This window comes from Neopelma chrysocephalum, unplaced genomic scaffold (genome assembly GCF_003984885.1).
Source record: "Neopelma chrysocephalum unplaced genomic scaffold, ASM398488v2 Primary Assembly neopelma1_80b, whole genome shotgun sequence".
Taxonomy (NCBI): domain Eukaryota; kingdom Metazoa; phylum Chordata; class Aves; order Passeriformes; family Pipridae; genus Neopelma; species Neopelma chrysocephalum.
The window spans coordinates 6,736,977-6,764,442 of NW_020897742.1; the positions used below are offsets into that span (position 1 = coordinate 6,736,977).

Here is a 27,466-nt window from a genome sequence, read left to right on the forward strand (position 1 = left end):
TTGGTACAGACTTGCATTCGAAGGCGTGCCCCGCTTCCTGCTGGGGATGGAGTTGGTCTTGCCACATATCCTGTGTATTATTATCAGTTCAGATGGTGAAGTTAATGCCTAAGGTATGGGGGTGCGCTCAAATGCCTTTTCAGGTAGCAAATCTGTAAGTACACGTTCTCATCACAAAGGTCTTTCCATCCCAGGTGAAAACCAGGCATTGGCAGGTGCTTGGGAGCACGAAAATACAGGGTTGGAGGCGGCCTTGGAAATCACTGGAGCCAGCCCCCCTCTGAGTTGTATTCCAGAAACTGAAAGAGGTATTTGCATGTTTGTAACATCTAAGGCAGGAAAAATCACAGCTTACCACAGGGAGCTGCTTTCACTGTTCAGTCTTTACTGTAAGCATTTATTACAAAAAGGACAGTCCACTTTAATACTCATATTTATAAATCAAACTAGCTTCTGGTCTGGCTTCAGGCACATGATAAGTAACTACTTGTGCTCCAGTTTATAAAACTGTTACATTGTAGATGATGGGTCTTGGCCAACTTGTCCTAATTATTTAATGAAGTTAAGGCAGCCTCATGGCACTAACAGTGCAGGACATCATGAGATGCTCTCATCAGCCTCTGTCTCACCCAATAAATAAATAATAAATGCATGATAAACACATCTCTTCCATGCCAACCTAATTGTTAATATAAGACCTGAATTATGGAGGGGTTGTTTGCAGTGATAAACTATTTGATCTTTATGCACAGTCCTCATTTTTGTTGCTATCTGGCTTTCTAGCCAATTATTTTCCAAAGCATTTTTTCCATACTTGTTAAATTTCATCTAAGCTTCAGGCAATTTTTTTTCACTTTTTAAAGGCAGTTTCATAGTTTGTGTTCTCTTGGTCAAAAACTATGCAAAGTCTGCAGTACTCACCTGTAACATTAGTTATGGATGAATCCCAAAGGTCACCTGAAAGGTCTCCTTAACTTGATGGCAAATGACATATGGTGCAGCTTTGTCAGCAGAGATGCAGAGCTTTTCAAGTAATTCTTCCAAGCTCATACATCATCAGTTTTATACTGCACTGCTTTGAACTCTGTGCCTATACACAAGTGCCAAGTGTAAAGAAGCTGCTGCTGCGTGCTGAAATAACTTAAACTTTAAAACCCCTGCTCTGATGACACTGTATCACTATCAAAGCCTCGCTAAAACTCAGAGGACTGCTTTTCCTGCCATCTTACATCCAAACAAATTAATCTGGACTGACATAAATGGTTCTTGACAAACTCCATGCTACTCCCTCTTATCAGCTCCTAAGTGTTTAAAGCAAGTAGATGGTATTAATCAAAGTGCAGTCCCCAAAGCTCAGGCCAGGAACTGCTCAGGGAAGCCTCTGTCCCTTGGCCACAGAGCAGCTGAGACAATCATTTTCCTCTGAGTCTTCCAAGGAAAGAGCTGCTCATCCCTGGCAGCAGCAGCAGGAAGAAAAACTACCACAGAACACACCCCAAGTGGTCTCACCTTTATTCTCCCACAGACTAAGAGAAGGTGACACAGAAGAGCATTGATGGGGCCTCCCCCATACACCGTTCCCTGAGGACAGAGTTTGCAGGACATTGCTGGATAACAGGCTGGCTGTGTCTGGCGTGGCTGCCTTGGCTCCTCACTGCAGGGCATCTCACAGCAGACTGGCCTCGGGGTTCGTGTGGTCCACGTCACGCCAGTAAGGAAGCAGGGAAGGAAGTGCAGACACTTTGTTTTCCAGGTGTGACCAAAGCTGAGCTGCCAGAAAGCTGTTGCCTTTTGGTGATAAATGAAGACCATCAGACAAATAGGAAGAGAAATCCTACAGGGGAGGTCAAAGACATGTATTAGTGTATTTGCTAGTTGCAAAGAGAAGGTTTGGAGTAATTCTTCAAAGCCAGTTGGTGTATATATATACTGGTTTTATTTTTCACCATTTGTGCTAAAATATTAAGAGAATGTTCTGATGGCTGAAGTCACTGCTACTCATCAGGAAAAGATTGAGTGATGCTCAATCTATTCCATGATTCAAGTCCAAGGAAAAGGTTATTTACAGGGGACATCTGCTAACCGAGTATCATGGCCGGGCCATATTAAGCTTTATTTCTCATCGCCCACTATGAAGCATTGTGGTTTACTCTTTTCCTTCCCCAAAGTGTAACTTGGATATATTTTGTGTCATGTCAGCACAACCAGTTCCTCTATGCTAAATAATGCATTTCACAATTCATGACAGTGTCAAATCTTTTCTCATTACATCATACCTGATTCTTTTGCATCAGTGTCCAGAGGTCGAGTACGTCCGTCCCGCAGTCCTTGGCAACCTGGACACAGGCCTGGGCGTACTGCCCCGTGGTGGCATTGCAGCGATTTAGTTTGTCACCTACCAACCAGAAACAAAGAGAACATCCGCGACTGATACAGTTTGATTTCAGCCTTCTGTGCCACAATTTGTTAAACCAGCAGACATAACCAATTACAAACTAAATCCAAAGCACTGCAAGTAAGTGGCCAGAAGTAAAGCCTGAGGGGTGCCTTTCAGGCCACCTTTTGGTTTTGAGTAATTTGAAAAAGACTCTTGTTAAGAAATGTGCAACAGGTGTGAGGCAACTGCACCAAGCACACAGCATGACTCTTACATCTGTACTGTTCACAGCTTTCACCTTCTGGCAATCTTTAGGTGAAATCAGTGCATAGATTTAAAACTCTTCATATACCTGCTAAAAGCAGGCAGAATGTAAATCTATTTACAAGTTCAGCTCCTACTTTTTGGCTGACTTCCCACATTTAACAGCTCCTTGCAGCAGCAGCAATATGCTGGTGAGAGTGGGGCACATTTGGGTCCAAAGCTTCACCAGCACTCACAGCTGCTGCATCTGTGCACTCAGTGACACCGGGAGCTGGACCTTCAGTATGTGCTCAGTGCCAGCTGCTCCAAGCCAGCAGTTCTGCACGGACCACAGGGAAGCTTTGGGGCAGGGGATCACCAAGTTATGTTGGGGAGTTTTTTAATGGGACCTGAAGTACAATTCATCAACTCCGACTCTACTCTCTCCTTGCCTCTGATGAATCAGGCACTGGAATGGGCTGCCCAGAGAAGTGGTGGATTCTCCATCCCTGGAGGTTTTTAAGATGAGACTGGATGTGGCACTTAGTGCCATGGTCTAGTAACCACATCAGTAGTGGATCAAGGGTTGGACTTGATGATCTCAGAGGTCCCTTCCAACCCAGCTGATTCTATGATTCTATGATTTCCACTTCTTCATACTGACACCTCTTTCTTCCCATCATTTCTTTTCATGGTAAAAATATCTCTGGCAGCCTCACTGGTCGTTTGTTTCCTAACTCTGGCACTTCTCAGCTTTCTTCCTGGCTCACCTCTCCCACAGACTGAGTGGCCTTTCAGCTCATTCAGCCTCCACCACAGAGAGCTCCCTCTGGTGTCACATTCCCTGTATTGCTCACAACCTCGCCTCCCAGAGGAGGTCTTTCCATCCCATCTCTCTCTCTCTCTCTGACTTGTAATCTAACAGAGCTGATAATTTCTTATTCTCCCTTTGCCTTTTCTTTCATCATTAGGATTATTTCTCAACAGTTTCATCTTCTCTTTCCTTCTGGAAGCACACAAACACACACCTGCTCTCAATGTGCAGCTCTGCAGGAGCACATGCTGGGTCTATAAGCAAAGAGCAGCTGCCAAAGACAACTCAGGGAATATGGGAATCTCCTGAGGGACCAAGGAGGCAACCCAGTGGTCTACCCTGACCTGCACTACTCGCCCAGCTTGGAAAGGAGGACTGTCAACAGTGGGAAGCAATGATATCCAGAGGCAATGGGATACCCAGAGACACCAGATGCTTCTGCGTGTGTGGGACTGACCTGAGGGAGCTGCTTGTTGTACTGGTGAGGTCACTGTGCACCACCTACAAAAATTCATGGCTAACAGGAGACCCATGGTGACTGGATGAAGGTTAACACTTCACCCATTTTTAAGAAAGGCAAGAAAAAATACATGGGAAATCGTTAATCACTCAGCCTCACCCCAGTGCTGGGAAGGATGCTGGGGTTACCTCCTCTTGGAATTAATTTCCAAGCACATAAAGGACAAGAAGGAACAATCAACACAAATTTAGCAAAGCCAGACCAACCCATTTGCCTTCTGCAATGAAATGATGGCTACACAGCTGACAAAGAGCAGCCCTGACTTCAGCAGGGGCTTTGACTCTGTCTCCCACAGCACTTGCGTTTGGAAGACGAGTTTCTTTCCGTGTTTCTTCTTACACAAGGACGAATGCTCCTGTGTACATCACCATCCTCCTGCTTCCCATCTCTCCTTTACTCTGATATCTATCTGACAAAACTAGAAACAGGCAGAACATTTCTCCTGGATACTGGAGAGCAGGTGGTCTGATACTGCTGCTCACTGTGCTCACAATAGTCCACCTGTGGTCCACAGGCTGAGATCACCCTGTCTTCTGTTCATGCCTAGACAGCAATCTCTTTTAGATAGATGCTGGGAGATTCAATGCTGTAAATGAGTTTCCTCCCTCCCTACCCCATAAAAAGAACAGCTTTAAGATAAAAATGGATTAACATTTTACAAGTGCTCCTTGATAGTTGGGAGCCAGAGAAGCAGCATTTGAGGTGTGCTCACATGATATCACATCAAAGCGTTCTAACACAAATTCAGACAAGTATATTGTCTAAGTTAATGCAGTTTAAACATGAGGTCATCTTCAGAGTGTTACTGCTTTGACTGAAAGCACAACTCAGGATATGCAACACCACCTAAATTAGAGAAAAACCTACCACTAAGGTGACAGCTCTGTATTTGCCTGATCTAACTCAAAAGTCTTTTATAAATGTGCAAGAACTGGACAAGCTGTCCCAAGAGAAAAGACAACACTGTCAGTGGAGTCAGTGGGATTATGGCAATTTCCACCAGCTCAGTAACACGAAGTAAGCAAAATGCTGTTATGTCTCTAATTTTAGAGTTAGCTTGAACAACGCAACAGGAAACCATTGAACCACCTTTTTCTTCTTTTTCAGGTACTTTTATTAGCATCCTTAGAATTATCTGGTTTTGGTTTTTTCAATTCAAAATAAACCTGGCTAGGATATTACTGCTTATCCAAATAGATATGAAATCTGCTGTGACTAGTATAAAACTTTCTAAGGCATAAAATGCCAAAATATCTTTCATTACTTATATTATTTTGGAAGCTGCTGGGACACAATGTAACGTGCCTAGGACATCTTGTCAAAACTCATGTTCTTAGAGAACAGCCACCTCTGTCAGTTCTATGCATGAACAGATCAATCAACACTTCGGAAAGGATGTTAATAATTAGTCGGTAGTTACTCCACAAGCTTATCCAAAAGTTGTTTAGCAAAACAGCCAGCAGTCCTTTCCATCCCTGCTGAGAACACGGCTGCAATCTGGCACAAGCACAAAGGAAATCATCTGCTAACCTGGGATCAGTAACTTACACTGTGCTGGTAAAAAGCAGAAATTCTGCCCATCCACATCATTCGTTTACCTTTGGCAAGACACGCCTTTTCCCAAGCTGATTCCTGAAGAGGTGGTGGTGTTATCAAAATAATCCTGTCTTCGGTAATGTCTACTGACTTCAGATACTGTATCATGCTCTTTAGGTTCGCAGCATATTCCTCCAAAGGAACGTGTTGCTTAGGGTTCAGATCTGTGAGGGTGGAGCACACGCATGAGTGATGTTGAGATGCTTACAGGTTTATTTATTATGTGTAACAGGTTCATTACACAACAAAACAGGATTTTTACACAGCATATGACTGTGGACGCTCATTCCCAGTATGCAGCCCATCTCAACCATGGATTCAGGAGGTGTGGTAGGAAAATGCTGTTTCTCAATACCCAAAGGAGATAAAACAAAACTTTAAACACAGAACTCCAACTAACACAAATAAGGCAAAGGGAGAAAAAAACACCTTTTTTCTTCCAAGATGCTTTTTCTTCTGACTCCATAACTTATATCACATAATCACCTCAAACCTCATCTGAACCAAGACCTAAAATTTTTAACTGTCTTGAATGCAGAGGAAATTTTGGAACGTCCCATAGACATGCGGCCAGTCCTTTGTGCACTGATGTTATCATTTTGATTAGACTAGCTGTGCGTGCTGCCACGCTTATCTGAAAGAGAATCCAGATGCTACTTTCCCTCATTTCCTGAGCTCATCTACCAAGGACTCAAACTCTTTTAAAGACAGAAAAAACAGCTAAACGCCCAACTCCTGTTTTAGGTGATCACTATACAACTAATTCTTGAGCACCCTGAAATTTACTTTTATAATACTAAAACTTGGAGAGAGGGAGGGAAAATGAAGGCACTGCATGGTTTAAACACCAAAAAAATAATAAAAAAAAAGGACTGAAAATCATCCACTGTATAAATGAAAAGAGAGAAACCAGTTCCCAAAGAAGTGGTAGGAAAAGCCTATGAAATGTTCTGCCTTTTCTGCTAAACTGTACAACTGTCTTAAGAGATCAGGTCATGGAAAAAAAAGAGGACAAAAAGAAAGCTACCCTACCTTTCAAAGCACTGTCATTAGCTCCAAAGAAAATAGTAATGGCAATAATACTTTCAGCACTAGTACTTTCAGTGATCAATCTTGGAAGAATCAATTTAGCCCATCTGGTGTTGTACCCCGAGATCCCACGGTTCACAACATCACATTTTCTGAAACAGAGAAGCATATCAAAAAGAACATCTCTGTCCACCAGAATAAAACTTCGGAAGTTCTGAACCATTCTTTCAGGATATCTGCCTCTCAGGAAAAATGAGATGTCACAGGAATTTTCAATGGGATCACATTTTGAAAGTGCATGCACAGATTGCATATTTAGTATTTACCTGTCACACTATGGAACCAGAAACACAATCCTGATAATCACTAAGGAGTTTTTTCTTTCCACTTAAGCTTTGAGTAGAAACACCCAATGATTATTTCCACCAGTACTCGGTATGCTGCCACCAAAGCAGTTCCACTTTGCTGAATAAATAAATGTTAATAAACAAATATACATCAAATATTAACTTGTGTTGGTTTTCATTTAGAAAAGTCGCATGACTCTGCATGCTAGAAAGTACTTTTGAAATTTAAGCTCTCACCTGACCAGTCTGTCAGCAAGGTATGCCCCCCAGCCGTTTTCCTGGAAGGAGTACTGAAAGCAAGGAAAATGGTTAGAACTTGCTTCCCCAGAGGCCAGCCCCACCACTGGCACCTTCCCTCCTCAAAAGCTTCTTTGGTGCATGGCCTCTGGCACTGCTGCAGCACCGCTCACTCCCTCCCTGCCTGGTCTCTCCGAGGTCAAACAGCGCCGGTCTTACCCAGACACATCACTGGCATCCGAGGCAACACGGGGCTGTACCTACAGACCCTGCAGTCCCTTCGAAATCAAAACTGACTGCTGCCAGACTGCAGTTTCATTTTGGCCACTGAGGGTTGGTTTTGTTTTGTTTGTAATATTTTTCTACTTTATTTCTGAGATCCTTTCACTGCGCTTTCATTCAAAAGAGCACCTCTCAAAACTCCTCTCTCTGCACGCTGCTTCAGAGTGCAGTGTGATGCCTACCTCTTACAGCAGCGGAAAAATGAACCCCTTCTGCTCATCCCCACTGCTGCACCACCCTCCCTGCTACAATTCTGCACAGTGAGTCGGTTTAGACACCGATCTCCCATTAAAGATAACTTTTGTCGCTGGCCAGGTCTTTTTTCAGAGCAGGTCAGTGAACCACTCCACCACGCAGAAGGCAGGGACCCAAAATCCAACGCTAAAAAGCTGGTGTTGCCTCAAAGGAGGTGTTCACCAGGCCGTGGTTCAGTCACATCAGCACAGAACGTGCTGGGCGAGCTGGACAGAGCCGCAGAGCCGGGATGCACCGGGAGCCAGGGCAGGGCAGGCAGCGGCTGTACAGACACCACGCGGGGCTCCCGGTCTGGAAAACGCCCCTGGCACCGAAATGCCACAAGCTACACCTTCACCACATCTCTATTCTAACGTAGGGACCTCGAGAATTTCTGCGTATTGGCTCTAAATCTCATAAACGCCCACCAGGCGTGACGGCTCCCCGAACACCCTCACGGCAGGTCTAACAGGGATGTGACCGCAGTCCCAAGGGACCGTGTCCCGCTTTCCCTTACAAACGAATCCAAGCCCCGTGCTTGGCACCGGCGCTCAGGGTAACGCCGGGATGCTTCCGGGCTGCCGGCCCCGGTACGAGGAACAGGGATGGCCACGGACCTCCACCCGGGAATTGCGGAGCCAGGCCCGGGGGAGCCGCTACCTCAGTGATGGAGTCTCCGAAGAGGAGGACGCGGGGCCAGCGCAGGAGCCGCCCGCGGGCTCCCGCCTCCGCCAGCGCCATGGCCGCGCCCGGACATCCGCCGGGAGCGAGGAAGGGGAGGTGGCCTCGCCGCTTCCTGAGGCGGGAAGCGGGGCGGCAGCGCCGGGGGAGGCCTCGGTTCAGTTCCAAAACCGGGTTCAGCTCCCAGCTCCCCTCTGAAGGTTTCATCGCCCCCCTCCCCACGTTAAAAGGCTCATCCATGGAGGTGCGCGAGGAGGGGCAGCCGGGGGGGGACAGCTCCCCCGCCCTTTGTGCTGGCTGAAAGCACGTTCAGAACATGTGTAATTTTAAGATTTTTATCTGCTCCACAGAGACACTTCCTTTTTAAGAAAATGCAATTATCTCATTTAAAAGACTTCATAGTCTTAGTTACCCAACAACACAAATGAAGGGGGGGGAAAGCTGCTGCTAATTCTGCTAGTACTAATACACTAATTCTGGGAATACTAATACTGCTATGAAGATTATTAGTGCCATTTTAATCAATTGAGAAAAGGAGGGGAAAAAAGCTGTGTGTACAAGACAAACATTTAGTTCTTTTGTCTCTTTTGCCACTTTCTGTGGCCATTTTTCAGTATGACTTACTGTTTGGCCACAACCCCAGCTACCTCAGGAATATCAATCACACTGTATTTGGAATTCTCCTCTGCATCCTGCAGTTTCTGATACCCCATGTCACTCTTCCCAGGAAGACCGTTTCTGACTGTCACAGACAGAGGGATAGGAGCACTCAGGGCATGAGAGGCTGTCACAGGTCACAAGCACCCACTTCACTTGAGGCTGGTTCCGTTCCTCTTGACCACTTAAGGGCAATGCCAGCACACAGAGTTTTAGATCTCCAGTTAACCCCAGTAGGCAAATATGGATTCCATTTTAAATGTGTTCCAGACCCCTTTGACTTCAAGCAGATACAAGCATGCAGGCAATTGCTTCCTTGACAGGAACAAAATTATATACAAGCTTGATTCTGAGCATATGGAAACCCAATACATCCAATTTATCTTCCAACTGGTTGTTAATATTCAAAAATATAAAACTCCATTTGATTTTTGTAATCCTGTATTAAGATTTTTTTCTAGTTTCTTGTATGTGGACATAAGAAAAAAGAACATAAGCACACTTTGCCTGATTTAATTAGATCTATATGCACAAATACAGTTGGTATGAGTTGCTGATCCATTATTTGAAATAACTCAGCAGTTTCATATTCACAGAGCTGATGCGTTTGACTAAATGAAGAAAAAATTTTTTTATTTACTCTTAAAAAATAGTCCAATTAAATTGAACATTTAAAAGAATTTTCTTTTAGGCATCCTAGGTATCTACAGAGGTCAGCATACTGGGCTGAGGGCATCATAAAGCCTCTGTGCAGCCAGTTCCACCATTTCACGAAGGGATTCATCGTCTTCACTTCCTGGCTCACAGTCAACTGTCTAGGAACAAAAAAAGAACAATGTTAGAACAATGGGCACTTCATGCTCCTTTGCAGCACTTGATGAGCGCTCATAAGGAGAAAGGAAAAAGTAGTCATGAAAATTATCAAAAGCGGCACTGTGTGTTTTTCAATGGTCTGCCAGCATGTAGAGCAGTCCAGAGAAGGCAAATTGCTGAGGAACAAGAAGCTTAATCTTGAGTCTTATGTCTGATTAATAATTTGTTTCAAAACCACTATGTAAAATGCATTAAGTTCTGCAGATTACAGTAATTCAAAATTAAATAAAATCACACAAGATTCAGTCCATGGAGATTGCATTTTATCTGTGAGTTCACTCACACTGTATGAGGTTGATACTGCAAAACACACACATTGCTCGCAGAGGTACAGGCACCTGTACTCAGGAGTCTCCACACTGATGTTGGCACACCCATGATGACATTTACAACAAAGTAAAACTCCGAACGCCTTAATTTATTACTAAAACAAATCTTCCTAGAGAAAGAGGCTCACTCCAAACATGCAAGTTAATCAACATTCAAAATGAGAAAAAAAAATTATTGACATCATTCCTGCTCTGTGATTGTTCAATTATTCAGACCAGAGCCTATGCTTTAAAAGCATTTTCTAAAAAATTGTGAGTTAACTCAGCTTCTCCTCTACAATCTTTCTTTATTCATTTATTCATACAATTAGAGAGCTGCTGAAAAATACTGGGTTTTCTTCCAAATGTACTGCATTTGCTGCATAAACATTGCTAGCATTTTTTAATTAAGAACACTCTGTTTTGATACCAAATACAAAAACATTTCCTTAGCAAATGGGTATGTGTTATTCTGGGCAGCACTGTGTGCTAGGCAGGAGACTCATCTCTGCCAAACACAGTGCACACAAAAGCAAGTGCTTTGCTCTACATACCCGAGTCTCCAGTGAAATGTTTGCAGTCTTTCCATCAACTGTGATGCACAGGACAGAGCCATCTTTGGAACTCACACAATCCTCTCCAAACATATCCCTAAAACAAAGATCCACAAGTGTAAGATGTGGCCAAACAGCAAACTTAGGTTTTTCCATTAACCCTGGGGTTCCAAAGGCATTTTATCAGCTGAGTTCCTTTCAGCAACTATTATTTAATGCACTCAGATGTAATTAACAAATACCAATCTAAATTATGACAGTGGGTGTCATGTAACAGTAAGTATTTTACCAAAACAATCTTGTCATAAAGAAGGGAAAGATTCCTTTGACTTCAAAAGAGGCAGGATTTCTACATAAGTAATAGAATACACATCAGAGTAAGTTTTACAAGAGTTTAAAAGTTATTTTTCTTAACCATTTGTAGCATAATTTTGGGAGACAACTTAAAAATCTGCTTCTGGAGGAAATAACTGGGCCCTGTATTCAAAATTTTAATGGTGCCGTGTTTTTACTGTACTTCTTTTTTCACTTAATTCCTGGCCTTCACATACATTAAGCTGAAATAAATTTGCATAAATATTTTAAAATAACTATCTTTAAACTCTATCATACCAAAATTATTTTATTTATGTGATTAACAGTTATGATTGCCCTTTAGAAAAGTATATATCAACTTACTGAAGCATGATCTCCATTCTCTTCCTATACACATCCATATCTATTTTTTTGGAAATTTTGTTTACTGCAGCTGAAAAGAAAAAATAATTTTACTTTCATAGACATTTGCTGGGAGGGAAAAATGACTAACTGATGCATTCTAGTTCCTAACTGACTTTCATGAAAAACAATCCAAAGGCTATGTAAAATATGTATGCTTAAACATTTATAAAGAAAACATATTAAAAAAAGATGAATCAAAGAAATGCACATATTTTAATTATGTTCCCTGTACTTATCACATTTTAAAATAGAAAACTTTGCAAGTCACATTCTCACTTTTTAATTCTGCTTTTTGTTGTAAACACTCTCTGCTTCTCGCATTTCCCTTACTTTAAAGAGGAAGTAATCCACTTTCACCATTTGTTTATAAACACTGCATTTTCTCTCATTACAGGAAAACACCACAGGCGAGGAGCATGCAGAGAATACATAAAATAAAACTGGACAGCGAATGTGAGCAGTCATAATAAGCACAGACATTCCTGGAAGATGTTTCAGCACAGAGAGGTTGAAATAAAAATTAAGAGGTAGTTCAAAACAAGTAATTTGCTTTTGAACATAATTATTTACGTATTTGATTGTTAAAGGAGTCAGAAATCTTTAGGAAGAGCTAATTGTGAAAATTAGTACCTTTTTCACCTGGATACAAAAAACTTTAGATTTAAGTTCTTCTGAAAAACTAGTTTTCAGTACTTCTAAATCAGCTGAAGAATTCAGGGAACTGAACACAATGGTAGTTCAAATTTCTTAGAAATTCTTTGAAGAACTTTATAATTGCAAAAGACCAAGCAAGTACATCTTAAACATTTACTATTCCTTAGATAAGATGCAATAACTGAATGTACTATGCAAGAAATAACTTTATACTGGAAATGAGGTAAAAGCAGGCACGTGGTCAGCTGAGCAACAATAACTTAAGATATTTTGATTCAATCTCTTGTGATTCTGTGAACGCACTCTAAAATACACGAGCTCGAGAACTCTTTGGAATGCTTTTACCCTAAATAAGGACTATCCAATATTATTACTGATTAAAGGGTCTGTGTAAGTGTAATTGTGAATTTAGTCTCACTTTTTTCAGCATTGTTTACCTTACTCTGATGTAAAGTAGTCATAGGAATACCACTCATGAATGACAATCACTATTTTCAAACAAGAAATGGAAATATTTACATATCATAGATTGCTTATACACAAAAGTCTAAAGTGATTAAGAATTAACTTATTTTAAATAAGGTCATGTTTTTCACAGTCAGCTACTAGTTGCTCTATAAGAGAAAATTTCGACAAATGAACATGCCATAATAAAGACCAAGTTGTAATTCTGTTTTTAAGTAGCAAATCTTACTCCCTAATACATTTCATAAGGAGATAAGTACAATAAGGGGATTGCAGTCTATTGCAAGGCATTAGATCCCTCTAAGCTTGATGCAAAAAAATATAAGAAGAAATGCCTCAGTGAAACAGGCATACACTAAACTTAGTACCTTTCTGTATTTTGGGATTTGACTGAACTTCCAATATCACTGTTGTCACGGTGTCCGCATACATATCATTAGCAGGATTTGCCACCCACTGGAAGAGGGAAAAAATAATTTGGACTGAATGAATAATGCAGCATAAAGACAATGTAACATTCATTGTATTCTCCTATTTGCCTTTCTCTGAATTCCAGCTTCAAATGACTGCCATACATTTTACACCAAATTATTAATTACTTTTAACTTGGTTTATTCCAGTAACTTCCCATGAAAAATTCAAACTGTTGAATGTTTCTGAGCACATTTACAAAACAATTATTAATTACCATAACTATTTTGGAGAGGAAGGAACACCATTTAACGTTATTTCCAATTATTATTTGCCAAATAAAAAAAGGGCACTGACTCTGCCATTATACTCATGAGTTGTGGCAAAAAAAAAAACTGGCAGCGGCTAAACCAGACGACACACACCCACACAGGACCACAGCTCAAGGGGACTTCGTTCTAGCTGTCACTCTACTTGTCATCAAACAGAAAACTACTTAAAACATTTCACTCTGCATGGCATCTATGTGGTATTATTTTGCAGAAACTGAAGAACAAAATACTTCTTTCTCCTTCACTAATGCCCACCTCAAGGACTACCATGCCTGGTTCCTGGATCACAGTAATACTTTTGAAAACCTTCAGGGCTGGTTTTTGTTGGATTTCTATTTCTTCTACATCACCTAAGAAGTGACAACAAATGTTAGCAGTAATAAAACTGTACTGAAAGCAAAACTAACATGAAATAGGTAATTTTAAGAATAAGAGGGGTTGTTTGTTATCACCACAACTGCTCAGAGCAGCTCACATAATGGAAGTACATACTCTCTTTCCTTACCTGACAATATTATTTTCTTTGTTCTGGATTGTTTGGGGGTTTTGAGTAGCTAATATTGGCCATTTTACTTGTCCTGAATTCTCACATTTGACTAGCTTAGTACATTGATGTGAGTACACCAATGAAAAAGAAAACAAACGAGACATTTAGTGCTCCATTTGCAGAATTAACCAGCTCTTCTTACCACCCCCTCGAAGGATAATCCATTGCTCACATAAGCATAGAGCTTAAACCAAAAGCATTTGTGTGCCAGGTAGTACTTGGGTTATGAGACCTGAACACCAACTGAATATGGGTTTTCTCTTCACCAGTGACATGAACTAGGTTCTGACACTAGAGAAAAAAAGTAGAATTCTAAGCTTTAAATCTGGGAAGGGAACCTGCAAAGTGCCTGTGCCTTTAATGGACTAGGACATGAGCTGCCCCTAACTTTTAAGAAAACTGGCCAGGGGCATGAGGGATCATCCTAGTGGCAGGTTTAAATGGCTTTTGTTTTTATTAATTGGATGGCATTACCCATTCTATTTGGGGCTAGAGAGAAAAGAATCAATTAATAAAGTTTCCATCAGAGCACTCACTTTGGGGGCTGACAGGAGACAAAAATGGGCCTATGTTCTATCCTGCCATATGCTCATCGTTTTGCAATATGAATACAGTAGAATCCCCAAAAAGATGTGTCATACTTATGAACTGGATCTGGCAGAAGCTGTATGATCTAATGAAAGTTGTAAAATATGAAAGAGTTACTGGCAAAGAAACTTCTGCTCAGAAGACCTCTGAAGACTGGAAGTTGTTTCAAAAGTTGCCCACTATAAATCATGAGCATGTCTTTCCAAATACATACCAGTAAGTTTTTGTAGCTGGTAATAAAGCAGATTAAAAGGGCCCGTGTATGGAATGGCTTGTGTCTGTGTTACAGTGCTCATGGCCAAGTCTGTATAATCTGCAAGAAATTTTAAAAGTACGTATTAAAATCATCCCTTTGAATTTATTGCCTAAAAAAAAATAAATTGCCACTATAGATAAATAATGGCATTGATATATTTAAGACAAGAAGGTTGAAAAGGATAATTTGTAAAGAGGAAGGTGGAGCATTTACTTTAAGATAAATAATACATTTGTGGTTAGGAAAACAGCAAGAGCTTGTTATATTATCCTACCCATTAGAGGCAAACAATGAACTAGGAGAGCAGAACTGCTTCTCCCCGAGCTCTTCTGACCTTACATTTAATTCTTCTTCTATTCTGAGAATAGGTCAATTTCTTGAGTAATAAACAGCACAGGAGGACTACACAAATATTTTCACTGTTCTGTAGCTTTTTACACTAAAAACTAATGACATTTTAGAAACTGGCAGGACTATTGATTGAGGTGCTCTTTGGTTCTCACTGGCATGTTTTATGCATATTCTTCCAGAGGAAGAAGTTTTAAGTAACCAGAAGGGAAATGGAATTTTGCTTCTTTTCTATTACAGAAAGAATAGAAAAGATTTTAACCTTGAGTGAAAAATGAGTTGAATGCCTTTCTACTCACTACAACAGTTCAGAACTTTAGGCAAAACTAAAACAAAATAAAATCAAAATGTTCACTAATGGCTTATCAAATACAAAATTACAGAAAAAAAACCCTCAGAATTTTAAGACTTTTAATGACAAAAGAAGGACACAGTAAGTTTCAATTATCTACTGATCACATGACTGTCTTTACTTACTGGAGAGGTCACATGGAGAAAGGATGTGATAGTTAAAATTTCTTTTAACTAGGATTCCAGAAATTCTCTGTCCTTGCTCTGGTTTCTTATCTGCTAAAGATCCCATTACCTGGAAAGAAAAAACACATACAGTGCAACAAGGCAGTCTGAAGTATTCACAGCTTAAATGTAACTATGGAGATGAAATATGGTCTTCTCAGAAAAATCAGAGTATAAAATTAACTCTGAAAATAAGAGAAGGTCAGAGTAACCTACAAACATTCCGCAGTGTAACAAAAGAAAAGTCTGAAGTGAAGAACAAAAAAAAAACCCCAACCAAAACAAAAACCCCCAAACCAAACCCCAAATACAACTAAACACAAAACATTCACATACTTTGAGTCCCTGGAAAACACACATAATTTGAAATCAATTAAAAATAGAGGCTTAGAAAATACATGTAGTTTTTATCCCAGAAGAAAATACTGTTGTACAGATTTCATACCTTGGCAAGTTTTTCTCCTCTGAAGTTTAATGTCACAGCTTCAGTATTCCTAGGATTATGAACTTCTATATGAACTTCATCATTATCCTCATATTCCCGTATCAATGCTGCTTTCAATCTGGCCATTTCATTCTGCTCACCATGAACTAAAATCTATAGAAAAAGTTTTCCTTTTAGCAGAAGTTATTTGTTCAACCAGGCATGTTTAGTAAAAAAATTATCCAAGAAAACTGCCATATTCTGTCTCATCTTTATAAAAATGCAATTTCATGAGGTCACAGTGTACGAAACATTGGCTCAATTATAGTTCTATGTGTCTTTGAATTCTCTGCATTATTCAAAGGCTAAGATTTCACGACCTTGAGTATTAGTTGAAGAATACAAGCAAACAAGCAGAGTGCATTACAGAGATCCCATTTAAGTTTTCATACATTGTTATATTATCAAAGGGAAGTATTAAGTTCACCAATAAAAGTTAGTTAGCTTTACATTTTTGTGTCTGAATGTAGATAATATTAATAAACATGCAATTTAGAGAGGATGCTGCATAGTTCACAAGTCACACTTTTCTTTGCCAAGTTAAATCCTCCTTTCTTCTGTTATGATTTGTTTTCTTTCTTATCTGTGCTTGCACACTGTTTCTCCTCCAGTTGCAGATCAGATCCCAGTCCCCATTTTCACATTCTGGTCCTTAACACCTCCAGTTTCCCATGATTTGCTCCCTGCAAGTGCTGCCTTTGTCTTTCACTTTCTGCTACATACCTTCAATCAATGTTTTCTTGTTTATTTGGGGGCAAATTCCACTGAACTATTCCAATACCAGTGGTCCCAACTTAATGTTGTCCTATACTGTATCCTACTTGCATAAAACACTGCTGAAACAGATTATGGACTATAGACTGTCTGGAAAGTCATCCCCAGGTATCTCACAAGCAGACACTCAAGAGCAAGTTCATTTTTACTTTGGTAAGGTAACAGGAGGAAAAATGGTTAAAATCTCCACCTTTTATTATCCAAAGCACAGAAATGCTGGCTACTGCTACACACCAATCCCTGCCTTGACTCAAGGCTGTGAATTGGTTTGGTGAATCCCACCCTGGAGAAATGGGCAGCATGTATACTTAACCACGTGTGGAGGCTTCAGGGCCCGGATAAATTCACTAGTTTGTTGATAATCTGTGTGAGCAGAGAAAGAAATGTAATCCACAGACATCTTCAGTGGGAGTTTTTGTCCTGACATAGTTGTGATCTCTTCAGGTTCAGACATGATGTGCTAGGGGAAAATAAAGTACTTTAAATAAAAAAATGAAAACCTCCTGTAGTCGCCATATAACTAATGCTTAACATTTCAAAAATCAATGAAATAATACTGGCAGCCATGTTAAATGTGAGAAAGTGAAAAAAAAAAAAATCTCAAATTTCACAAATGAGAAAAGCATGCACAATACACAATACACACCATTTCATCCTGTGCATCCTCAGCAGATCTGAGAGTTCATCCTTCTTCCAGATACATCTCTCTCTAATTTTACATCTAAATGGTAACAAGTGTGTGACTTCTATCTCTAAAGGCAAAACTAGATGCTGTGGTTCCCCTTAGCTGCTGGAATTTGGAAGGAAGGATTTCATTCCGTACAACAAGATAGTGGCACAACACGAGCCTGATCTCTGACACACAAATAGTGTTTTAATATTGATTTAGTGATTTAATACTGACTCCTAGAATTAGGATTAGGGCTTCCCTCTCAGAAAGTCAAATGGTGGAGTGGTCTAAAGATGGAGAAATTGTTCTTTCTGATGACAAGATAACTGCTCCTAGAAAAGATTATTCTGTATGACATAACTGGAAATGACCATATGCAGATTTTCTGTACTTTTCATTAATACTAGCCAAAAGCAATCAATTTTGACTACGTAATTATGCGTACCTGACAACAATCTTCTCAAAAAATCCAAGTAAAGACATTTGCTATTGACCAGTTCTTTTTAAACATAACATGAAAACTGCCTCTTATTAAGAAGTGGTGCATTAGCAACTCACCTTGGCGAGCGTTCCTTCAACGCAGTACCCTGCAATAATGACTCCATTTCTCTTGTCTGTGCACCAGCTCTCAAACAACTCCCTGGATAAGCCACTTTGCATCATACCTGGGGAAGCCATCACAACACTTGGGCCAATATCATCGAAGTGATCCATACTCTGAGTGGACACACAGTGAGAACATCCGTTACCACAACTCAAACGAAGGATGGCCCAGCTGCACATAACATACAAGAAGGGCCCTGTGCTCAAACATTATACCCCATCCTCATAAAAAGTCCCTTTTGCAGGAAAGTTCCTCTTGCTGCTGTCCATAAGGAGTAAACTGCAAGCACAGGGACCTATAGTGAAAGAAATGTTGGGGCATAAGCTCCTCTCAACCAGCTCTCCAAACCCTGGGATAGCAGATAACTCAGATATCAACCTGTACCTAATCAATCTATTAGGATATTAAACATGCAAACTATGCAGCAAATATGAACTCTTCTGTCACACTTCTTCTTCTGTAAGACAACCTTATCTCAGGCTTACCTTCAGATTACTGATATGCTTGAAAACAAATGGATTGTTGATGTTAATTTGCTTGCGGATTTTGTCATTCATGGCATTGACGTACGTCTGATAAACAGCCATACACTTCTTTGCCAAAGAGGAGGCATAGTAGATAGGGATGTCATGGAGTTCAGGATGATTCTGCCAGTATTCATCTAAAAAACCCAAAAACAATGAAAAAGAACAAAAAAACCCAACCCAAACAAAAAACCCCACACAATCTCATCCACAGTATTATCTCCAAAATCTGTGCTTCTATTTTAATAATTCTTGTAAAACAGATTTAGCAGTGGGTTTTTTTTTTCATTTTTATTACAGAAAATCACAGACTTTTTTTTTCCACCTGCTCTTCTAAAGAAGAAAAAGCAGTCACCAGCTAAAACTGTATACAACTAGTTCAAACAAACAGGCAAACACACACGACAAAAATGAACTTCAGATATTTTTGGCAGGTCAAATGCCAACCAACCACCAATTTCAGCTACAAGGTATAAAGTATACATGATATTACACAGCAATAAATCTACATTTATGACAATGGAAGTTTTACCACACCACTGAAATAAAGCTAAAATGTCCCTGTCAAATGTAATTACACATCTAAGAGCCAGGGACATCTGCACACAGACATGTTGGTGAGAATTCACAATATCAGTGTCCTGTAAAACAAATCCATGGAGTTCAAGGTAAGAAGGAATCACCCAATTATCAAAGCCTGTCTTCCTGTATATCCCCAAATTTATATTTTAGAAGCCTAACTGGAACTAAAACAAGAAAAGAGCCTCCACTAACCACAACCTGTTTTTTCATTGATGGCAGTAGACGTGACCTTTCCTAAACACAAAGAAGAGATCTGAATGCAGCTATACAAACATAACTTATGTATTTTTCCATTTAGATACAGTTCTGCAAGTCCAAAAGATATTTACATTGCATAATTGAGACCAAATCACACAAAAATAGAGGTACACTCTGATGGCTGTATTCGTATGTTTACAATTATATGGCTTTTACATAACATTTTTGATTTGCAGGCAAAGCTTTTCAAAACCTGTCAGAGAGGCTCACTGCCATGAATATCTTAATAAGCTCAGGTGTAAGGTGGAAACAGCCAGTAAAAGATAACCAACTGCAGGACTTCTGAGTGACATTAAAAGACTGCCACAGCGTCACAATTTTCTATACCATAACACAGCATTTTATTTTTGTCATACGCTTACCGAAAGAAGAAAAACAAACACAGAAGCCTGCAGGCTCAACTGTGTAGGCATGTGAGATGCAATTGCATTTTCTAGCTAATTAAGCATCCAATTGCATATCTAGCTTTACTAGATGCATTTTCAAGCTTAATCTTTAGAAACTCATTTTGATATCTGCACACAGCAAAGAGAGGCCAACAAATTACAACATAATGGCTACACTGAAAATGTAATGGCTAAGATTGAAAATGTTCAGGTTTTATGTTCTCTGTAAAATAAAATAAAAAAACCTCTCAATCAATGAGAAGTACTAAATAATCCTACAGCTCCAAATACTACCCCATGCCTAGATCCAAATTTCTTGTTAACATTCTAAAAACCAGTAACACATTTTGAAAACAAACTACTTTCTAATATTAAGCTAAACTGAAATGGAAAGTGAGAAGACTTTCAAGTATAATCTTTAGATTCAACGCCCGTAAATGTAAGTATTTTAAGTTTGAGGTAGTTATGCTTTATCTTGCCAGCATTTGCATGAGCAAAAAGAGTAGTGAAAAAATAATGTGGCATAGTATGAATAAATGTGCTAAAAGGAAGCAAAGAAGTCTGGAAATAACTTATTTTAAAACTGTTTTATCTGAAGTACCTTGTAACAACTATCTGTATATTTTAAGTGAAATAGCTTGTTACGTTCATGTATGATTCTCATCCATTTTTGCTCAAAAGCCTAATTTGCTTTCCTATCATCATCAGGACTCCAGAAGTGTTAGAAGTGTCCCTTATGGTCTTTCCAGCTTTTCCTATAAAGACTTTTTCATATAGGTTTGTGAATTAAAGGGCAAAGATAGTGTAACTTTGGAAGAAAACACACTCCTTTTTTTGACAGTACAGTTTAAACGGAACAGCTGTCATTGTGACTGATTACTTTTCAATCTGTAATAATAGTCCCTGATTGCTGAAATCCTGGTTCAATGAGATTCAAAAGTCAAGCACATAGTACCACACCATCACCCTTTCATTTCTAGGTCTCCATCCTACCTCACAAAGCAGAACTGCTGGTTAGTTTACTGGATTTTTTGCATTTGAACAAACACGCATTATATATTCTCAGGTAATTAACACGCTGGAAAATGGCTGAAGAGTTGTTGAAGGAATTCTATATCTGAAAGACTGCACAGGAAAACATTCTCATTTAACTTCATATGCTTTTCATGAAGAGGAGCTGAGAAGGCACATACCTAAAATTAAAAGTAGTTCTTGAGCTCGACCCAGGGCAAACACAGGAATGAGACCTCTGCCTCCTCTGTTCACAATGTCGTGAACGGTGTTACAGAATCGCGCCTCTCGCTCCTCCCTTTTCTCATGGATGTGAGTGCCATATGTGGACTCCTACATACAGAAAAACAGAATGTTCAAAGTACTGACACAAAAAGTAATTTTTGATCTTCCCTGAATCCATCAAGAAAATGGAGAAAAAAATACTGGTGTTAACATGCTGGGGAGGGGAGGGAGAGGGGTGAGGTGAAGGGCAAAGTCAAAAACACTCCCAAATTCCCATAACCACTCCCACCAAGGTAAATAACCGAAATTTCCCCTCTCCCAAACCCCTCCAAGCAATTTAGACAGGCAGATCCTGTTGGCATAAAGAAGTTAGAGCTATTAATTTTGATGCTTGAGAGGTTTCAAATTTAACATACTTGTTTTCCTAAGTGGAAATGTTGTCACTGCTTGGATGGAGGGGCAATCACCAATGATTGATATGGCTCACCAGTGGTACATGTTTAACCACTAGCTTAAAACACAGGCATTACACAAAATACACAATTTTGATATGACTTAAAATGAAATTATCAGTTACAGAGAGCAGCTAGAAGGGACACAATAAATGAAAGAATTTTAAGTCTTACTCTGAAAGATCCCAATGTTTGTTCCAGTTAAAACTGTTACTTTTAAAGTTTCCCCTGAGCCGCTGATTTTCCAAATGTGGATTCAAAATAAAATCATTTCACACAGAAAACAAAACAAAACAAAAGTATAGGGGGCATCTCCACCCAGGACCAATTCTTAACATAGTTGGAAGGAGGTTAGGATCTACTAAAGAAAGATACCTGGTTAAAGTGGGCTTTGCACAATGCAAGACAAAACCTAATAAATCTCCCATTTAGAAAAGGTTTGTCTAGAGGCTTCAGGAACTTCATCAGAAGAATTAGAAAATGAAAATTAGGCTTTTTAATACAGTGAAAAGCAATGTCAGAGTGTTCGAACACCCAAGTGTTTGGATATTTAACACAAGTCACATACTGCCATTAAATCTCCACTGTCTTTGTCATTCCATTTTAGCTTTAATTAGGTCATATCTCTATACATATTTAATTACTAATATAAAGAAATAATTTTGTAAAACTTACAATTATAAGAATATCAGGTTTAATATTGGGAATCTCAGCTGCCATCAGATGTCTGTCTTCCTGCCTTGAGAAATCACCTGTATATAAAAGCTGTTGGAGACAAAGAGAAGCAGGTACTCTGATTACAGGTTCTACCAGGACAGGAGCTGTTCTATAGGACAATTTTTTAAAGCAAAGATGGTTTTAAGGAATTTATGATAAAAAAGGTCAGCTGTCTTTTATTTAGACTTTTCTGATGTGCTTACAAAATTAGATCAATAGTACTACAATACAAATATTTAAACCCCAGTAGTAAAGGTATTTCAAGTAGAACCATAATTCCAACATTTGGGATATAAAGGTGCAATTTCCACCCTTTTGCATATATGCACTGACTCTTAAGAAGTAAAAATTGACATAAGATACAATACAGGTCCTAAGCAGAAGTAAAAAGAAAAGTACACTTACATATGGAATGCAAATATAATGAATAATTTAATAAAATTATTTATTAAAAATTCTTCTAAGATTTTCTGATACTAAAAAAAAATCTAGATTTTTTCCAGATGGAACGATCACGTACCCCGTTACACCAAGAAGAAATTTTTACTGTTATTTTTAATGGATTCTTTAACTGTAGGGTGGAATGCAACTCTCTGTGCCCAAACTGATGGTTTTAGAACTTTCTGTGCCTAAAATTAGTAATAATCCTATTTCTTTAGGTACTTTAGCATAAGAGTGCTATGAGAAAAATAAAACTCGCATACTTTGACAAATGCCATTTAGGCACTTGAGACAGGCAGACAAGGCAAATCAGAATTACAGAAACAAACATCTGTTCATAGATTTTACTAAAATGCAGTTTTAGTAAAGACTGACTCAGCTAACAACTACCTTTGAGCAGACCAGCAAGGAAAACTACATGTTCACTGGTTCCAAGTCTGAGTCATATCTCAGACTCCCATACAATCCAAACATCTCACCTGATTCAATGTGTGTCATTTGCTAGTTGTAATCAAAGAGAAAACCAAGGCCTCCCACCCTGACTTGAGTCCAAGTCTATTTGACAGCTCCAGCCACAGTAGTGGGACTTAGTAGACAATAATAAATAATTAACAACTACATTAGAATTGAGGCTTAATATCAACTTTTGTAATGAAAAGAAAATACCTTCACACCAGCTATTTCAATCATAAACATGGCTGCTCCCAGGACGTGGCCTGCATGGTAACACCAGAATTTGATTCCTGCCACCTCCTTCACTTCATGGAAGTTGATGGTCTCAATCTTGTCCATGCTCTCTTCGAGGTCTGTTTCTGTGTACAGCATGTCATCTGCTGATATGTTACTGGACAGAAGTGAAGGGGCTGAATATCAGCTCATCCTAACAGCTGGAAAAAACACTTCCTGCATTTTTCCCCACTGACAGTAAGACTGTCCATTCCAATAACACCACATCTCCTATGTTAGAAATCAAGTCCAGGTACTCTGATGTAGCTCACCTAAGGAGAGTTAAAGCTGCTTTCTTTTGAAAGGCCACACTAGGATAGCCTTCTCAGTTCAGAATCTGCTCTGCATTTCTCTAAAAGTACCAAGAGATGCTCAGTCCTGACCAGAGATCTGCCATTTAGCTTGTAATAGTCCTGAAAGACCACACTGACCCACACTTTTCCCATCAGCCCAGAACAAACAAGTTAAAAAAGGACTGTTTATCTGTTTATCGGGTTTCTTGCTTGGGCTCGAATCTGCTGAGTTGAGATATGCTCAGGACCATTGCAGTCACATACAAATGATGTGTCAAGGCATGTAACACAAGGGAAAAAGAGGTAAAAAAAAAAAAGGAAGAGAAAAATCCCCAACATGTAAGTAACATTTTTTCATATTTAATCTGCCCTTCTCCTGAAGAGTTACTTGTATCTTTAGAGGCTTAAAATTAACTACTTCTGTGAAGCTTAAGAAAAAACATATATTAAAAAGCATGAGAACAAAAGTGTGTCTTAAGAGAGATGGGGGAAAAAAGGGATACCATTAAAGGTCCAAATAAGGCAAATGAAAAGAATAAGAGGAAAGAAGGGAATATTTTTTTTAATTGATAGGAAATTACTTGAGAGACACATGAGGCAATAATATGATTCATTACTTCTAACCTGGTTATATATAATGTTGCTACTTGTGACAACATCTACATTCATCCAGCCACCTTTGGTGGCTTCATCTTAAATTTCCTATTGGATATATAGGTGAAATAATCCAGGAACTGAAGAGGCAACCCACAGTTTAGCTTACCTGACTTTAACATAGTCTGAAAGAAGCCATCTGTAAATAGCTTTTGTGGCATGAGTCATAAACGTCCTTCCTTTAAAACTTGTTTTCTGTAAAAACCATGGTAAAGCCCCACAGTGATCTAAATGGAAACTTAAAATAGACACACACATCCAATTAATACATATCACACAGCACTAATATATATCATATATAATTAACTACTTCACTGAATTAACATGGTGTCGTGAAAATCCAGAAACAGAATTTTCAACCTTGCTGCTAACTGTACTGGTCTATATTCTGCACAATAATGACTGGAAACACAATCAAGAAAAGGGAAGAATAATACAGGAAATTCTCCATTAACTGCCAAAGTTTTACCTGTATAATATCAGAATTAACTTTTTCTTGTAATTGACATATAAATTTAGAGGGACAAAAATAAGAGGAACCAGCAACACAATCAACATCAAAGATATAAGATAGCTGACAAATATTATCCTAATTTTCCATGTTGCATGCTCTAGCACACTATAGATAAAAACATGATCTACTAAAATTAAATTATTTGCTCACAATTCTAATTTGACATATCTTAAGAAAGTACTTTTGAAATACAGATAGAACAAGCACATACCACAAAAACTCAGGATTTTATAGAGACCTGTTTACGACTGGTTAAATCATTTACAAATGGCTCTCCTCGTCTCTCAGCCACTAGGCAACACTTAAACCACATTCAAGGCTGGTTTAAGTCTCCAAGAAACTTCTTCATTCAAAGTCGATAGAGCAAAACCACACCTAATGTTTTTCAGCAGCCTTTGTGTAGAAAACTCACTCTAGAAACCGTCACAATGATGTTAAAGCAGGCTAGGTTATTAGAAAGTCAAAAATCTGAGCAAACTCAGAGGAAAGTTGTAATGTCAAAAGAGAATGAACATCCTTAACGTTCAATCCTTAATCCTAAGTGAAGATCCTTCAGACTTTTTTTAAAATAAGCTGGAAACTAACATTTTGCAATACTATCTATATAACACCTACTTTCAGCCTCTCTTAATAACCTAGAAGCGAACACAGCTCAGACCACGACCTCAGTTATTTGGTTTTTTAGGTGCAACTTACTGACTAATGAGGAGCAGATCGATCTCAGCAGGATCTATCAAATCAATGTAAGGAAGAGCATCCATTCCTTCCAGCCCAGGATGGATTCCACAATCAAGCTGAAAAATGAAAGAAAGTTATAGCTTCTAACAGAACATATAAAAAGCCCTCTTCCTTTTTGGTCTAAGATATATTTATTAGGGACTGGTAACTTGTAGCGTCATGGAAAAAAAAAAGTGGTTTTTTAATTAAACACTGCTTTTAGCATTGAATTTCATACAGAATGGTTTGGCTTGTGAGGGACCTCAAAGATCATCTTGTTCCAACCCCCCTGCCATGGACAGGGACACCTTCCACCAGACCAGGTTGCTCCATCCAACCTGGCCTTGAACACTTCCAGGGATGGCGCATCCACAGCTTTTCTGGACAACCTGTTCCCACGCCTCATTACCCTCACAATGAACAACTTCTTCCCAACATTGACTCTAAATCTCTCCTCTTTTACATTAAAACCACCTCTCCTTATCCTGTCACTACACACCCTTGTAATAAGTCTCTCCCCAGCTTTTTGTAGGCTCCTCTGGGGACTGCAGGGCTGCTCTAAGGTCTTCCCAGAGCCCTCCCTTCTCCAGGAGAACAGTCCCAACTCCCAGCGTTCCCCCCAAAGGAGAGGTGCTCCAGCCCTCTGACCATCTTCATGGCCTCCTCTGGACTGGCTCAGCAGGTCCATATCATCACGCTGGGCTTCTGTCTAAATGAATTCTCTCCACTGGGAAACTTTGTCCACAATTTTGTGCCCATGCAAGCCTTCATCCACACTTCAACACCACCTGACCAAACAGAATTTATTTCAGCCACCAGCTGAGAACATCACTGGAAATGGCGAAGAGAAACACCTATGTGTTTATATGTGAGTGTTTACGTATAACTGTTGGTAAACATTATGTCCCACTAATCCCTGGAATGTGAAAATTTTAGAATCTGCACTTCAGACACATACGTTCTGTTTGGGGATATGGATTTATTTTACAGAACAGCCTCTGTGATCTGATTTCAGTGTGGAGAATTAAACCTGTAACATCTTTTTGTGATCTGAAGTACCATAATGAGAGGTCATACAAATACATTCATGCAATAATTACCATTATTTTTCTTCCTTTAAACTCCAGAATAATGCATGACCTTCCTACTTCTTGGCCAGCACCTCTGCAAAAGGATATCAAAGTCAATAAGGATTAAAACAGCCCACAGCAGATACACGTAACTTGCACACTGGATGCCTTCACTGGGATTATTTTTCTGTTTAGAAATAATAACTGGACAGTCCTTTAAAGCTCAGATATTTAAAGTAACTGAAGTTACATTTATCTTATAGTCATATTCTGGATATGAGACCCTATAGTTATATTTATGGGTATGAGACCCTATGCAACGCAGCACAAATAAAAAGAATGTTTGATGAAATTATTTTGGTCTCTTCAGGGTTTTTACCGCACGTCTGAGCACTTGGGTCTCAAACTACTGACACGTACAACGCATGGAAGGCTTACTTGAATAACAAACCACCTCGGGCTGAATAAGCCTGAAGTAGCATCTTAGCTGTTCAGAAGACAACAGAACCCCCCTCAGACTGCAGTGACATTTTACCGGGGAAAGAAAAGCAACTTCCAACACTACTGCATCCACAGACCCCCCGGCCCCCCCGGCCCCCCCGCTCCCAGGCGCGGGTCCCGGCGCTCACAGGGGCCGGATGAGCAGCTGGTCGCTCTCCTCGGCCGGGATCAGCGCCTCGGCTTTGCGCTTGGCCGACATGGTGCCGATCCCCGCCCGCCTTCCGCTTCCCGCTTCCCCGCCCGCGCCTGCGCCCGCCCCGCGCGACCCGGAACG

The 27,466-nt window shown here is 39.7% G+C and overlaps 2 protein-coding genes across 3 annotated transcripts; both read right to left on the minus strand.

Annotated features, from left to right (window-relative positions):
- Positions 1-1,489: 1,489 nt before the first annotated feature.
- Positions 1,490-8,436, minus strand: IAH1 (isoamyl acetate hydrolyzing esterase 1 (putative)). Its single transcript, XM_027690325.1, has 6 exons — positions 8,340-8,436; positions 7,164-7,216; positions 6,583-6,731; positions 5,553-5,714; positions 2,277-2,395; positions 1,490-1,834 (listed from the first exon to the last, which is right to left on the minus strand). The coding sequence occupies exons 1-6, from the start codon at positions 8,418-8,420 to the stop codon at positions 1,667-1,669; spliced, it is 732 nt and encodes a 243-aa protein (XP_027546126.1). The 5' UTR covers positions 8,421-8,436; the 3' UTR covers positions 1,490-1,666.
- A 1,185-nt stretch (positions 8,437-9,621) lies between these two features.
- On the minus strand, positions 9,622-27,447 carry CPSF3 (cleavage and polyadenylation specific factor 3). Of its 2 annotated transcripts, XM_027690323.1 has the most exons (18): positions 27,321-27,447; positions 26,722-26,785; positions 25,601-25,698; positions 24,500-24,628; positions 23,384-23,561; positions 22,235-22,324; positions 21,065-21,215; positions 18,607-18,782; positions 18,076-18,234; positions 17,161-17,307; positions 16,035-16,187; positions 15,551-15,659; positions 14,684-14,782; positions 13,590-13,684; positions 12,960-13,047; positions 11,431-11,500; positions 10,753-10,849; positions 9,622-9,832 (listed from the first exon to the last, which is right to left on the minus strand). In XM_027690323.1, the coding sequence occupies exons 1-18, from the start codon at positions 27,389-27,391 to the stop codon at positions 9,731-9,733; spliced, it is 2,076 nt and encodes a 691-aa protein (XP_027546124.1). In that variant the 5' UTR covers positions 27,392-27,447; the 3' UTR covers positions 9,622-9,730. The 2 variants fall into 2 exon arrangements, with proteins under 2 accessions (XP_027546124.1, XP_027546125.1); XM_027690324.1 differs by lacking the exons at positions 25,601-25,698; positions 26,722-26,785; positions 27,321-27,447 and having other exon boundaries at positions 23,384-23,433; positions 24,500-24,551.
- Positions 27,448-27,466: the final 19 nt, after the last annotated feature.

What these genes read in the sequence shown, in the direction of transcription:
- IAH1 (XM_027690325.1), bottom strand. Translation starts at nt 8,420, where the DNA reads ATGGCGCTGGCGGAGGCGGGAGCCCGCGGGCGGCTCCTGCGCTGGCCC. An exon ending in TAATGACAGTGCTTTGAAAG is followed by an intron (nt 5,715 to 6,582) that starts GTAGGGTAGCTT and finishes CCACCCTCACAG; the next exon opens with ATCTGAACCCTAAGCAACAC. An exon ending in AAAGGCGTGTCTTGCCAAAG is followed by an intron (nt 2,396 to 5,552) that starts GTAAACGAATGA and finishes TCTGGTTGGTAG; the next exon opens with GTGACAAACTAAATCGCTGC.
- CPSF3 (XM_027690323.1), bottom strand. Translation starts at nt 27,391, where the DNA reads ATGTCGGCCAAGCGCAAAGCCGAGGCGCTGATCCCGGCCGAGGAGAGC. An exon ending in CAGCTGCTCATCCGGCCCCT is followed by an intron (nt 26,786 to 27,320) that starts GTGAGCGCCGGG and finishes ATCCTTTTGCAG; the next exon opens with AGGTGCTGGCCAAGAAGTAG. An exon ending in TTAAAGGAAGAAAAATAATG is followed by an intron (nt 25,699 to 26,721) that starts GTAATTATTGCA and finishes TTCATTTTTCAG; the next exon opens with CTTGATTGTGGAATCCATCC.